A 16,391-nucleotide genomic window follows, 5' to 3' on the forward strand; every position below is an offset into this window, starting at 1 on the left:
AAGTCTCAAGAGGCTAACATTAACCTCCCATACTTCCATGGGAAGGACAATGTAGAGGCTTACTTAGATTGGGAAATAAGGGTAGAGCAACAACTTAAAAGGAAGTCTACTTTAAAATTTTATGGCCCTCATTCTTATCCAAAGAAAGACCAAGGTCAAGGAATCTTAGGGGTGGCACCTTCTAAGCCTAAAGATGATAAGGGGAAGACAATAGAAAAGCAACCCCCTAAGGCTAGTATGCAAGAGAAGACTAGTTCTATAAAGTGCTTTAAATGTCTTGGAAGAGAACACATTACTTCTCAATGCCCCACCAAGAAAACCATGATTATGAGGGGCCAAGACATTTATAGTAGCCAAGATGAGGCTACTACTTCACCTTCCTCTAGTGAAAGTGAAGAAGCAAAAGGGGAAGAATCTAGTAAAGAAATCTACCCCCAAGAAGAAGGACAACCTTTAATGGTTAAGGAGGAGTGTAAGGAGGTAAGTGTCTGCTCTAAGAGGTTAGTTAAGAAGGAAAAAAGACAAACATTAAAGAAACTTCCTCTCTTAGAAAACCTCCACATCTTCTTTGTAAAAAGATACTTGTTAGCATTGCCACACCTCTTGGGCTTGAGATTATTCCTCAAGTAAAGGAGTTGTTGGATGAGGGTTTGGTTTGTAAGAGCTTAAATCCTTGTGTTTTGTTGGTGTCCAAAATAGGTATTATGAGGTACCAAATCCCTACGATATGTGGTATGATGAATGTGTTGAGTAGTGCAACCCTCTTTTGTAAAATTAGTCATGCATCCAATATCTTCATGATTCATATACATAGGAACTCATTAGGTAGGTTTGTTCTTATTTTTTTGTTTCAATACAAACCTAGGTGCTCATATGGGACACCTTAGGTTTGTCATACTTTTTGATAGGATTAATCAACATGAAAATATAAAAAAAAGGTACATTTTATTGCATTACTTTCCTTAATTTTTCAAATAGTGATCAAGGGGTTCCCACAAACCCTAAGAGAATAAAGGTCATTCCAAAGTGGCCCACTCCACCAAGTATAAGGGAAATTTGGGGCTTCTATGACTTAACAAACTTTTACAAAAGGATTGTCCCATATTTTTCTATACTTGTAGCACCACTCATTGAGTTGGTGAGAAACCATGTTCCCTCATGGGATGATGGTCAAGAAAGGGGTTTTCAGACCTTACCCTACTCTAACATACCCAACACCACTAACATATATGTTTTTATTCTTTTTACAGGTGTCGAGGAAATAAACCCAGAGTTTCAATAACCTCTGGATTTGAGGTCAAATCCTTTTCAAGGGGGAGGGGATGATGCAATCCTACCCCTCAAGGGCATTGGATAGAAGACTCCAAGAAGATTGGGCCAGAGCTGCTGAAGAAGGCCCTAGGGTTCTCATAAGCCTTAGGGTAGATTTTTGGCCCATGGGCTAAGTATGAGCCCACTTATCTTTGTACATATTAGATTAGGGTTTCATTGTTTTTAGGCATTGTATTTAGGGCTCCATAGTGTAGGGAGGGTACCCTAGTAATGTAGGATTTTTCAGCCCTTGTATTTTAGGGCACCTAGACTAGTTTTTGTATTATGGGTAGTTTTATAATTTCACATGCATTAAGTGCACTATTTGATGTGCGTGTTGGGAGAGAAATTTAATTGCGTTGGGAGAAGCCCGATCCAATTAAATTTTGTACATTAACTTTAAGTTTCATACATATTACACTTGTAATATTTGCAAATGTATCAAAGATGCACCAAACACCTTCTTCGTCAATAAATTGAATTGCCATATACTCAACATGACCATTGAATTGGTATACGGGACAATGATACCAAAGTGCAGTAATTAAAAGCGTAACATCATTATCTCTAATTGATGACTGTATTGCGGTGATTATGTCTGACAACGTCATTGTTGGATTCAACAGTATCGATTTTGTCTTGTCACTTTTGAAAACTGCATTTGGACTTGAATTGTGGATGGTCTCCCCATTGATATAAGCATACACACAAATTGGCTCTGAACTCATTTTGCTTGCTATCTCTGTTTTCTCGCACAATTTGATTTGATGCTACTATACAAAGTCTATGGTGATATGGTGCCTTTATATATACAATCAATCATGGGTCCATGGTTCACGTGATTTGGAATCTCAATGTGTGACAGTAACATATTCATGTCAACGTGCTTTCGAATCTCGAGGCCTTACAATGAGATAAAGTGTAAACGTGCTTTGTAATCTCGACGTAATTTATATTATAAATTGATGGGAGGTGCATGTCAATACCATATTTTCATCGCCCAACATCAAATTTTATATCATTTGTAACCGGTTTATCATTTAACCTTGATGTCATGGCTCATATACCTCTATTGCGTCATCGACGTGTTCACCGTTCACGTACCACGATTAATGACTTAATCACTTCATACTACCATACAATACTTGAACCACAACCACAAACTATACCATTATTATCGTCTACCGGGTTTCAACATATTGCTCTAATCAAATAGTATATAGTTGATCCTACATTGATCACAATATTGGTTGAATGATAAAGGCCTGAAACACCTTTCATCTACCATGGGGTGAGTGCACCATCACACGAAGATGTTGCACTGCATCTAGGCATTGTCGATGGTTGTGTTGTGACTGGACCTAGCTTCTTATATTGGGATAAGTTATGTGATGAGTTACTAGGCGAAGTCCTTCTAGATAATGCATGTAAGGGAGCCGCACTGAAGCTGATATGGTTGCTTAGCATCTTGTGCGCACCATTACCTGAAAAAACAACAATACACCAATTACAATGCAGGTGTAGAGCTTACATAATGTACATGACTAGTGGTGCTTTAATACTTGATAAATCTAAAAATAAAGTTCAACTAATGTATTTGAACTTATTACGTGACTTCAACAACATAAAAAAACATAGTTGGGGTTCTGCTTGTTTAGCAAACCTATACAGAGAACTGTGTCGGGCATCATCAGAGGTTGGGAGAGTTATGGGTGGTTGTGTCATACTATTCCAGTCATGGCAAGTACCACAGTCTTTTATACACCAGAAGTCTACGGCCCGAACAACTTATCCCCTCGCTAAAAGTATTACAAATAATGAAATCAAATTTTAATTTCAATGACGCCACATATAACATTACAATGAATAGTGGTTTTGTTTCATTTACATTTCAGATGGAATGGTGGTAGATTAGAACATAGGGGCACACCTCATAGTGACTTGGTCGGGTATAGATCTTGTATAGATCATATGAAGAGCCATTAGGTATATTATTATCATCAAACGCACCATCAATATGTACATATTAACATTTACTAATGTTGCATTGTTAACATATATATTTCAATTTTCTTGGGTCCCATATAGAGGATTTGAAGAGGACCTACCAAGACATGCATACAGAGATAGCGACATTTGGTCTATATGTACTGCAATTATTTGTTTTCCCATTGTGGAATGACATCAAATAAATGTGGTCAAGCTACAATTTGGACTACATGAAGATATCCCTGTTGATCCCATGAATCTTGGTTGACTTTACCAGATTGACATGCGAGGTAATCATTATAGTGACTAGATGGAATATCATGCGGGGTGGATTAATTTTGGAAAACAACAACAACAACAACATTATTGAATTTATATTTATATAATTTATTATTCTTTAATTTCTATGTTTCATATCGATATTACATGGATATTATTACTTAAAAAAATAGATTATAATGAAATTCAACAGACTTAATAAGTTTAAAGAAAAGAAAATATATATTTATTAAAAATAAAATATTTAACATTATTTTTTAATTTTAATATATATATATTTGTTTCATTGATAAAAATCATTAGAAGAAATAATTTTATTTATGTACATTTATTTTCAAAAGATATTATATCACCTTTATTATTTGAATTATTATTTGAGTGAACAAAAAATTACAATAAATTTTAATATACTTAATTTTTAAGATAAAATTAACTTAATTAAAAATATAATTAATCAAATTTCTTGTTAATAATTAATTAACATAGTACTAAATTTTTAAAAATTATTGTTTATATATATATATATATATATATATATATATATATATATATATATATATATAATTTTATAAAACCAGTGAAACGCACGGTTTCAAAGTCTAAGTCTAGTTTTACATTACACCTTGGCTTGTGTTGTTCAGGTGTATTTATTGCACTCTCAAACCAAGGAAAAGTACGAGAGCTTCTTCTCCTTTGATTGTGTGGACGTTTTGTTTTCTCTCCATTTTCTGGGTTTGAATGATACTTGTAAAAAAAGAGGGACCTGAGTGAAACAAGTGGTGGGGTTCTCTCACAAACATGGAAGAGGAAAATGTTAAGCAGCCATTGTTGGAGAGGAAGTACCACGAGAACTGCCCTGGTTGCAAAGTGGATCAAGCCAAAGAGTTGAGTGAGGGAAAGGGTGTACCCGTTACAAATCTTTTCATCATATGGATGGTGGTGTTGTGTGCTGGTAATCATTAATTTAACTTTATTTGAGTGTTTTTTCACTTCAGGAAAAGTGTTTTTTTTTTTTTCACTCCTGCCATTTTAGGACTTTTGGGGTATTTGTGACTGCCATGTTTGCTAATGCTACTTTTCTAACTTCTAACCAAATGTTTGCTAATGCTACTTTTCTAACTTCTAACCAAATGTTTACTTTCCTTAACTTGTGCTATCAATGGCCTTTGTCACTAGAGTAATCTGAATTATTTGCTTGCCCTTATGTGCTTTTGCATCAGACAAACACAGTTGCCTGCAAGGTTGCTAAACTAGCTAAAAGTTCAGCTAGGTTGGCTATAAAATTTGGTGCCTAACTTCAGAACTGAAACTGAATATAAAGCTGATTGTTACCTTAACAGCTAATCTTTTAAGCTAAAACTGAAAAACTAGTCCTTTTCAAGTTATACACTTCCAAACTTTGGTTCATCCTTTTTCTTTTCTTGGAGGAAATCAGAAAAAGTTCACACCTTAGAGTTGACTGGTTGAATTCATATGATTATTTCATTTTTCTCTTTAGTGTCAGAAATTGAGTACCTTAGCTCAAAAAGCAGTGCTTTCTATCCGTAAGAGAGTGCGGGAGGATTGAAGTTAAATGCTGAATTGTTTTATGGGATTTTCAATTTTAATATTTTGAAAGGAAAATCAGTGTCTGATTCTATGTTTTACCACTAGTAATTTTTTTTATTTTTCTTTGTCTTTCTCAATCGGTTGAAACTGTTTTGCCCCTTCTGATCTAAATTTGTTTTGTCCTGTACAGCGCTGCCTATATCGTCTCTCTTTCCATTCCTTTATTTCATGGTGAGTTTAACTATCTACTGGGGTTTATGTTGTTACCTTTTTGCTTGATGTATACTCTGATTTTGTGACATTGTTGGAAGTTGTCTGAACATATTTATTTATTTTGAGTGCTTCAAGTTCAATATCAGTTTTTATTTATATTTATAATTAAAGTTCACACTCCTGTCAATCCTCAAATTATCTCTGTTTTGGCATTTCAAAAATGACTTTAAGTGTCAATTCACTGTGTAATTTAATCATCATTTTTATATATAATACAAATAATTGGTTCCATAATGTAGGTTTACTGTACTTGGATAAACTTATACTGTAAATCTTTTCCTGGTAGTTGGACTAACTAAAAGTAGTTGTGTTTCTTGGAATGTCCATGGCCATGAATAACTTACAGAAGGAAGGGATGTATTTGAGCTATTTTGAAGGAGAGACTCTGAATTTAGAAAGGATTTGTTATTGATGGAATGTTTGTCTTATTGCAAAATAGCAATTCTTTTTTTGGCCAATGTGAATGAACTTCACTCCTCCAATGAGACTACTCAAACACATTGAAATTTTGGCATGCACACAACTAATTAGTGGTCTCAAGAACTGAATAATGTTCAATCTAAATAATTTAAAAACCTGAGACATTAATCAGAGGATTTTCTTCAATATACCAATCCCCCTTCATTTTTTTCCTCAACAATAATATACCATTCTCTGTTCCCTTTCAACAGTATAAATTTGCTGAGACTGATAGTTACAACAAGTTGGATTTGCCAAAGTCAATTTTTAATGTCTTATTGCTCTCTGTTTTGCTTTTTCATTTGTTATGAAATAATCAAGAAATCAAATCTTTGTTAGTATTTAACTTTATGCTGATGCACATAATATGTATCCTCAATAATGCAACATTTATTTTCAGGTAAGGGATTTTAATATTGCGAAAACAGAAGCTGACATTAGTTCTTATGCTGGTTATGTTGGTAAGCTTACTTCTATTATTTCCATTTTTTGATTCTTCAACAATTCTTGTAAGTTATTTATTAGTGATGCCAGTATGATAAAAAATGTTGTAGGTTCTGCATTCATGTTTGGCAGATGTTTGACATCTGTATTATGGGGTATTATAGCTGATCGCTACGGTCGAAAGCCTGTTATAGTTATAGGGATTATTGTAGTGTAAGTACAGTTGTTAATGAATTGGATTCTTTTAAGTGATGTTGTGCAGCTTCCCATAATAATCAACGCTTGCTTGATTTCAGTGTCATTTTCAACACACTATTTGGCCTTAGCACAAGTTTTTGGATGGCAGTTATCATGAGATTTCTTCTGGGAAGTTTAAATGGTTTGCTTGGACCAGTGAAGGTATCACATTTTTAACTCCTAATAGTTAGAAGTTTCATGTTTCTTCCACCAGTACCAGGATAGAAATATTGAATGTGTGTGAACTTGGATATGTAACTTGTTCATCTCATTGAAACATCCATTTATACATCTGTTTGCCTAACTCCTCTATTTGACAGGCCTATGCCACTGAACTTTTTCGGGAAGAACACCAAGCTCTAGGACTCTCAACTGTAAGCATCACCAACTTTTTCTAATATTAGTTCTTAGTACTGTATTTCCACAAGAATAATTCAGTGTGATTTGCTTTTAGGTCAGTGCAGCTTGGGGCATAGGTTTAATCATTGGCCCAGCATTGGGAGGCTATTTAGCTCAGGTACTATCTATATTCTTGGCCATTAGGAGTATAAGATGCATCTTGCATAAACCCTTAAATTTTGTACTTGTTCATGAGATGACTTGTTTTATATTGAAAGACTTCTGACTTTTAATTAAGAAGGTTAATGCTTGAAATTCTGTATTTAATTGAGGATTATTATTCTTTTTTTTTTTTTGATAAAATCCATCTGCCATAGAAATTGCATGTTATTAAGTATTAACATTTTCTATCAAGTACTTGAGTATCTGTGTGAGGGTGCATGCACACAGGGATTGTGGGCTTGTGGCTAACATTTATGTGCACATTTGTCACTTGTTTCTCTAACACTGCTAATCTTTAATTGTAGCCCGTAGAGAAGTACCCACATATATTTCCAAAGGATTCCTTCTGGGATAAGTAAGTGGACTTCTCTTACTTTAATTTTATAAAATTTAAGGATTCAATTTTCCGATTTCCTTTGTCCTTCTATCATTTTATTCTTTAATGATGTGCTGATTTTCATTTTCCAAAACATAAATCATTCTGCAGGTTTCCTTACTTGCCCAACTTTATAATATCTGCAGTTGCATTTGTAGTAGTTATTGGCTGTATCTGGATTCCGGTATGTATCTTAGGTTGATAAATCTGTTCATTGACTACAGATGTTTCTATCTTCTTTATGTTTCGTGGATTTTATTTTAACATTTTTATGATGGCATTTTATAGTGTAAAACCATTTTTGTATGATTTTTTCAGCTCAGCTGTGCTTTGTCTTCACTGTTTATATTGTTTAGTCTGTCTCCTTCGTCAATTTAATTGTTTAAATACATTCAGGAAACACTTCACAACCACAAATGTAGAAATGAATCCATAGACAATGCTGAAACTTTAAAAAATGGAGGCAATGTGGCTGGTAAAGACAAGATAATCCAAAAGAAGGAAAACCTCCTCCTGAATTGGCCCTTAATGTCATCGGTCATTGTTTATTGTGTTTTCGCACTTCATGATATTGCGTATCAAGAGGTATGATACTTAATAAGGTTTAAAATGGTCCATGCATCTCCTTTTATATATGTTGTTTTGATTTTCATGCTTTCTATGCAAGCATTTTTAAGTGAACAATATTCATTCATCCTGATTTCTTTAGGTTTTCTCGATATGGGCTGTGAGTCCTCAAAGGCTGGGGGGGTTGAACTTTACAACTGATGATGTTGGTAATGTTCTTTCAATATCAGGTGCATCTCTGGAACCATCAATATATGCTTATTAAGGTTGGGCATACAAGTTTCCTTCCTAACTTTCCATCCATACCGATTGCATATAAATTTTATGCATTTACATAAGGCCATATGGTCACTTCCTGCAAGGCTTTTCTCGTTTTACTGATCTCGTTTAATGAATTTTATTGACTTGGGTTTCCAAACTTTGGTCAAATATTGTTTAGACATGTCTTGGTCATGGCCATAATTTAATATTTGTGAATGAGATTCTTGACCTGCAATCATATTCTGAATGTGGCTTTGTAACTTCACGTAAGTATATTTTAATATCAAATGCTATAGACATCTCAAATATTTTGTGTGCCTAAATCAGGATTAGTAAGTTGTTTTATATGGTTCAAATTACGTTGATGTCCAAAAGTTACTAATTCAACTGTACATCTATTTAGGTTCTATATTATTTTTGCTTGAGGAATCTTCTATTTTATAACACTCCAGGATTCAATAATTTTGACAGAAAGATTTCTCTTATCTTCTTCATAAAGGAAGCATGAACAATTGGCAAGTTTGCATCGTAATCAGTTTGGAACAAGATTGACATAATATGGTATCACATGAACCATATTAAATTTAGTGGTGTTCAAAATTAAACCAAACCATTTGTAAACCACCTAACTGATCCAAGAAAACCGAAATGGTACAAACTAAAAATCTAAAAAGACACCATATTTTTTGTGGTTTGGTTCAGTTTTTGGATTTTTTTTATAAAAAACCAAACCTAACCGAACAAACCACATACTATAATTATATTGATTTTTATTGTGATAATTGATAATAAGTATTAAATAATTTATTACTTTTCATTTGCTTTATAATCAAGATGTATATCTTACTTTCATATGTTAAAAAGGATGTACTAATGTTGTTAAAAAATAGTGTTAAATATCTAATGATACCCAAATTACTAGTATGTTACAAAAAGAGTTGGTAATATTATTTTATATTAATGCTAAATATAAGTGAAGATAATTTTTAATTAAGATATGTTAAACAAAATTTAATAAAAATAAAATTCATTTTTAAAATTATATAGCATATATAATAATTATGTAAGTTTGGTTTAAATTGTGATAATAGATTAAAAAAATTAAAAATCGTGAACCCGAATTGAACCAAACCGTAAAAGATTAGTTTGGTTTGGTTCAGATTTGATGTTATATTAAACTGAATCACACCTTTATTTTATGTTTGGTTCGGATGACTTTTTGGATAAAAATCAAACCATATCACACTGCAAACACTCCTAATTAAATTTATTCCTTTAGTTCTATACTTTTATCAATATTGTATGTACGTTGTGTGTTTGACAGTGGCAAAGATGTAGAAAAAAATTTACATTTATAGTGTGTTTGGATGAAGCAATTTAACTGGGGAATTCATTTTTTTTAAGGAATTTAAAATGATTCATGATAAAATAGTTTGTTTGGATAGAGTATTTGAAAGGAGATTTAATTTTTGATATTTTTATGAATCATTTTGATTGATTAAAACAGTGAGATTTTAAATTCTCTCAAAATATAGAATTTGAAAATTTTTTTTCGGAGATGTTCACTCTAACTCACATTTTTACTCGCAACTCTTTTCACTCAACACTCATAACTACGGGTGACTAAAGTTTTTACGGCCGATATCGACATAAGTTGTTTTTCACTGACGTTGGCCGAGGTTTTTTGGTTAGAATTTTTTTGTATGATGTCAACCAAAGCTATTTTTTGCCGATATCGACTAAGATTTTTTTTAGATAATGTTGGTTTGGGTTATTTTCTCACTGACGTTAGTTATGGGAAATTTTTGCTAACATCTGCCAAGGATTTTTTTGGCTGTTGTCTTCCAGGTTTTTTCAATTGATGTTGACCAATGATTTTTTTGGTTGATGTTGACTAGATTTTTTTTACTAACATCGATCATAACTAACTTTTGAGTAGACACCTATTAGAGTTTTTTAGTCGACATAAGCTAGGTTTTTTCAGCCAACGTCAGACAAAGCTATTTTTTAGCCAATGTTAGCTAGGGTGTTTTGGTTGATGCCAACTAGATTTTCTTAGCTGACGTCGGTTAGGATTTTTTTGCTGACGTCGGTTAGGCTTTTTTGGCTGACATCAGCCAAAACTATTTCTTCACCACATTAGTTAAGTTTTTTGGTTGATGTTGGTTATGGTTTTTTCTGCCAACACAAGTTAGGCATTTTTGATCGACATTGGACATGATTATTTTTAGTCGACATCGACTAGGTTCTTACAGTTGACATTCACTACATTTTTTTCGGTCAATATCGGTCAGAGTTATTTTTTAGCCAACATCAGCCAAGGCTATTTTATAACCGATGTTGGATATGGTTTTTTGTCCGACATTGGTCAGGGCTATTTTTTAGCCAACTTCGACTAGAGATTTATCGTCCAACATTAGCCAATGATGTTTTTCAGCCGACATCGGGTAGGTTTTATTGGTCAGCATCGATCAAGCTATTTTTTAGTCGATATTGGGTAGACTTTTTTGTCAACGCCTGCTAGGATTTTTTAGGTCGACGTTGGCTAAAAATAACCTTGGTCAATGTCGTTTGAAAAGACCCTAGTTGGTGTTGGCCAAACAAACCCTAGCTGACGTTAGTAAAAACATTTAGCCAACATCGTCTCAAAAATAGACTCAACCAACGTTAGCCAAAAAATAATCCCGACTGACGTCAACTGACAAATATTCCTGGCATACTTTGACAAAAAAAACCTTATTTGATGTCGACTAAAAAATAACCTTGGTTGATGTCGGTTTAAAAACATCACTGGTTGTGGTAAGACAAAACAACCCTAATTAAAATTATTAATATTTTGTATTTATAAATTATTATAAATTGAAAATATTTTTTAATTAATATTTCAAAATTATATTGTGTTTATTTTCTATAAAGTTTAATATTAAAATTTTATCTATTTAAAATATAAAATTGAAATTTTGCATATGGAGGAAATTGAATTGCCCTATCTAAACAAAGAATTTAAAATGAAAGAAATTTAAATTGATTCATCCAAACAAAGCATTTTGAAAAATGAAGGCAATTAAAATCAAAGCAATTCAAATTCTGAACATTTCAAATTCTTTGAAATTTTGAAATTCAGGATCCAAACACATGGTTAGTGTTGATATCTGTTGTCCTATTTCATAATAGAATTGTATAATTACTGAATTCTCAAATGCTCAGGTCTTGCGCTTATCATTTACCAACTTATCATATACCCATATGTGGAAAAAGCTAGTGGACCTATTGTTATTGGTCGCATCTCCGGGGTTAGTTTTCACCTAATTGTGGTAATTATTGCATTTCAGCATTTCATTTTTTTGTTATTTGAAATATATATGTTGTTACCTTGGTCCCATATGCAGATGATATCCATACCACTTTTGCAAAGTTACCCCTTCATAGCATTGTTGTCTGGCTTAGCACTATACATAGTGTTAAGTGTTGCTTCAATTCTGAAGAATCTTCTGTCTGTAAGTGCACCTTTTATTTATTTAACCATTTATTGAGGGTTTTAAAATTCATTTGGATTCTCAAAACCTCTGGAGATCAGTTTAATTGATTCTGAAAAGTTTCTCTACGTTACAAATTTGATTGGTTGTATTCTTTTTATCGGATTTAGGTAACCATTAATACTGGTCTGTTCCTTCTACAAAACCGAGCAGTGGTAAATTTTTGGATAATTTCATTCTCTTTAGTTTCTTTACAATGTTGAGACTTGTTATTGATGATGACATGTTGATTTGGAAAACAGGAACAACACCAGAGGGGGGCAGCTAATGGCATTTCCATGACAGGCATGTCTCTATTCAAATCTATTGGCCCTGCTACAGGTGGTGCAATGTGAGTGTTTCCATGATTTCTTCAGTTTTAGTTCGATTTATCTGTCAGTTCAAAAAACTCAATGTAGACATCTGCATGGGATTAAAGTTTCAAACGATACTTGCTATAAAACTTTCATATTATTGTACAGGTATTTTCATATATGATCTATATTAATAACAGATTAATATAATTCATCTGTTCCTGAGACTTCATGCTAAGTTCCTTTATGATAATATTCTTTCATAATTAACTGTTAGTTGACTAGATTGAAAGATGTAGGTAGCCTGTTTCCTGTTGATGTACCTTTAGCCTTGTCGGCATAGTAAGACATTTAATGGAAATTACTCTCACTCTGATCCAATGACAGTTAATAAAGTTTGCATTAGTAGAATTTCTTAATCACATACTTTCTAACCTCAAGTATGATACATTAAAAGTATCTCCTATTTTGTTATATGATCATGGTCAATGCAGATTAACTTGGTCACAAAAGCGGATGGATGCTTCATTCCTCCCAGGTATGATGCTCAATTAATTTATTTGTTCTGGTTTCTGTTTCATATATGGAACATGGAACCCTTTGACTATCTTTAAAGTCAGTTAGCCTTCAAAAACAGCAGCCTTTAATCCGTGTGGACCCAAGTTCAGACTGTGCATTTATTTGTGCTAATCTAATACCCTTGATGGACAAAGAAAAAAGCTAATGTAGAACTGAATAACATGTGAATTCCTTATAGTACTATGTTTTAATGTGTATGGACCTAAGATCAGATTATGCATTTATTTTGTGTTAATCTAATACCGTTGAAGGACAAAGAAAAAAGCAAATGTAGAACTGATTTACATGTGAATTCCTTATGGTATTATGTTTGACTAGACAGTATGCTTGTGGTGGTACAATAAACTATTGTCTAGCTAGACCTTGATGTCATTATAGTTATTAAGAGCATTGATTCTTTTGCTAGCTGTATTATTAGGAGCTTACTTACTGCTGTACATTTGACTGCAGGCACCCATATGGTCTTCTTTGTCTTGAACATAGTTGAAGGACTTGGAATACTAATGTTGTTCAAACCATTCCTTGTTGAAAAGAAGAAAACGCACTCCAATCAGTTACATTGATAAATTAGAAAAAAGCTCAGTTGTGTGAAATTATGCAAAATTTCCTATAATCAGATTTGTGAGAAACAAATATAAATGTGGAATAATCACACAATTGATAATGGAGTTTAGCCAATTATGCCTATGTCTCTAGGCTGCTGCAGACCTTTTTTATTGAAAGAGAAAAAAATGTAAAATAGGTGTTTATAAAACACTCAACCCACAACCCAATTATACCCAAAAAAATAAGTATAATATTTTCTATTTGTGAAGGTTTTCTCCCTCTCATTGTTATTCTCTCTCATTATTGGAATATATATAATAAAGATTCCAAGGGGTGCTATTTATATAGGTATGTAGAAGTTATCTTTCATACATGTTCTTTTTCCTATTTTTATGCTAACTATTTCTTCTCTAGTTTTCCTACCTTTTCTCAATGAAACAAAAAATGTTTCACTCGTTTAATTGGATTGTGTAACCTTTGACCAACAATCTCCCACTCACACCTCGATCAATACATCAACCTTCAATTTGTTATTCTGACAAGCCAACTAAAGTTGAACACAACTTCAATTTGTCGATGGTCACCACCTTTATTAACATATTGCTAGATTCTTACTTCCTTGGATCTTCTTCGATATTAGCACCTAATCCTCAAGTAGAGACCTGATGAAGTGATTATGAAGATCAATATGCTCTGTTCTAGAATGAAATGTTGAATTCTTTGCCAGATGCATTGCACTTTGACTATCACTATACAAAACAATTTTCTCCGGGATGAATCCCAATTTTGTAAACAAACCTTGAAGCCATTTCAACACTTTTACTTTTGTGACATCCAACTAACAACTGTAGTTCCAATTGTGAATATGTAACCAGTGGTACTTCTTCTATGATCGACTTCACTTGCAAAGTTTGCATCTATATATCCTTGTACTTTTAATTCTCTTTTACCAAAGTACAAGCACTTGTTTGTAGTGCCTCATAGATACCTCAAAATCCACTCGACTGCTTTCCAATGAGCTTTACCTGGATTTGACATAAATCTACTAACAACTCCCATTACATGGCTAATATCTGGGCCTTCTACAAACCATCACATTCATCAAGCTTTCAATGGTTGAGGCATATAGATCCTTAATCATGAATTCTCTTTCTTCCTTCATCTGAGGTGACTCATCCTTGGATAAACGAAAATAACTAGCCAAAGGTGTGCTAACTGGCCTGGCTTCACCAATGTTGAATCTTTGCAAAACATGGTTGATGTACTCTGCTTGAGATAATTGCAAAATCCCTCTATTTTTATCTCTTGTAATTTGCATTCTAAGGATCTATTTTTGTTGGACCCAAGTCTTTCATCTCAAATTCTTTTGACAACTTGCTTCAAGCTTTTAATCTGATCCATATCTAGACTTGCCACTAACATATCATCAACATAAAATAGCAAAATGATTTAACAAGACTTGTATCTCTTGAAGAAGCAACCATCATTGGCATTGCACTTCTGGAAACCTTCATTGTGCATGAAGCCATCAAACTTCCTATACCACTGTCTTAGGGCTTGTTTTAGACCATACAAGCTTTTCTTCAATCTACCCGTTTTATTTTTCCCTTCTTTTGAGAAACCTTCATGTTGGTGCATGTAAATATCCTCATCTAAGTTTCCATGAAGAAATGCAATTTTGACATCCAATTGCTTAAGATAGAGTTCTTCACTAGCAATAATGCTTAAGACGGATCTGATAGTGTTTAGCTTCACAATTGGAGCAAAGATTTCAATGTAGTCAACTCCTTTTGTTGAAATCCTTTAACAAGTCAGGCTTTGTATCTCTTTAAGCCATCATGCTCCTCCTTTACTCGATATAACATTTGTTGTGGAGTGCCTTCTTTCCCACGGGTAACATGGTTAGTTCTCATGTTTGATTAGAGATCAAAGACTTCATCTCGTCTTTCTTAACAAGCTCCCACTTGTTGGAATATACAGTCTGACATGCTTCCTCATAGTTTTCAGGCACCCCTTCATCAGCCAATAATATATAATTTAGGCATTTGTTGTTAGAAACATGAGGCCAAGTATACCTTTGCGGTACAGGAGTTGGAGTAAAATGCTCTAGTGTTGAGTTATTGTTCACTGCTTTGTTTAATTGATTCCTCTGATTGAGGATTCTTGACTATAGGACTTTTTAGAACATTGTCCACCTCTGTATACACTAACTCACTTTGTTATGAGTTGTTGGCGTCTGTTTTATGCTCATCCTTGTACATCACTTTTTCATTAAACATCACATATCTACTATGAATCATTTTTCTATTTTCATCATCCCAAAGGCAATAGCCAAACTAGTCCTTGCCATAGCAGATGAAAGTGCACTTGTTTGATTCGAGATCAAGTTTATTTCTGCTTGATCATTGATGTGCACATATGCTACACAACCAAAATTCTAAGATGTGAGACTTTTACCTTTTTTATGCTTTATACCTCTTTTGGTATTTTGTGTTCCAATGGTACCAATGGACTTCAATTGATCAAGTAAGTTGATGTGTTGACTGCTTCTACCTAAAACTACTTTGGTAAGCCTGACCGTACACATAAGCTTCTAGCTCTTGCTATGAAAGACAAGATGAAGTCTTTGATCTCTAATAAGACAGAGGAACTAACTACATTACCCACGAGAAAGAAGACATTCCATAACAAATGGGTTTATTAAGTAAAGGAGGAGAATGATGGCTTAAAGAGATACAAAGCCCAATTAGTTGTTAAAGGATTTCAACAAAAGGAAGGAGTTGACAACACTAAAATCTTTGCTCCAGTTGTAAAGCTAAACACTATCAAATCCGTCTTACCATAGGTCAACGCCCCGTGTCACATCCAGGAACCATCTCCCGAAAAGGCCTCGACTCCATCTGACCCTATAAATTAAAATACGTAAGGGTGAGTCTTTTCGCTTCGTCAACCAAAACAAAGAAAGGCCTAAACACAAATTAAAACCCACAAGACTAGCAATCACTGGGTTGTGGTTATCTACTGGATCTCGCACGCATCCTAAGGTGTCACCTTTTCACTAACTCAACATATATGTTTATGTATCACACTCGCTAGCTGCCACTAGAACTCCTAGAAGTTAGTGGTCTTATG

General features: G+C 33.6%; 1 protein-coding gene across 1 annotated transcript; it reads left to right on the forward strand.

Moving 5' to 3' along the window:
• Positions 1 to 4,171: 4,171 nt before the first annotated feature.
• Positions 4,172 to 13,394, forward strand: LOC100815467 (protein ZINC INDUCED FACILITATOR-LIKE 1). The gene is made up of 17 exons (XM_006597992.4): positions 4,172 to 4,531; positions 5,318 to 5,358; positions 6,260 to 6,320; positions 6,414 to 6,516; positions 6,600 to 6,702; positions 6,861 to 6,914; positions 6,995 to 7,057; positions 7,407 to 7,456; positions 7,589 to 7,661; positions 7,874 to 8,062; positions 8,187 to 8,274; positions 11,513 to 11,598; positions 11,695 to 11,802; positions 11,952 to 11,996; positions 12,084 to 12,172; positions 12,629 to 12,672; positions 13,164 to 13,394. Exons 1-17 carry the CDS (start codon positions 4,378 to 4,380, stop codon positions 13,274 to 13,276), a joined length of 1,464 nt encoding a protein of 487 aa, XP_006598055.1. The 5' UTR covers positions 4,172 to 4,377; the 3' UTR covers positions 13,277 to 13,394.
• The last annotated feature ends 2,997 nt before the right edge of the window (positions 13,395 to 16,391 follow it).

The sequence above is a fragment of the Glycine max genome, chromosome 15 (assembly GCF_000004515.6).
Source record: "Glycine max cultivar Williams 82 chromosome 15, Glycine_max_v4.0, whole genome shotgun sequence".
NCBI classification, from domain to species: domain Eukaryota; kingdom Viridiplantae; phylum Streptophyta; class Magnoliopsida; order Fabales; family Fabaceae; genus Glycine; species Glycine max.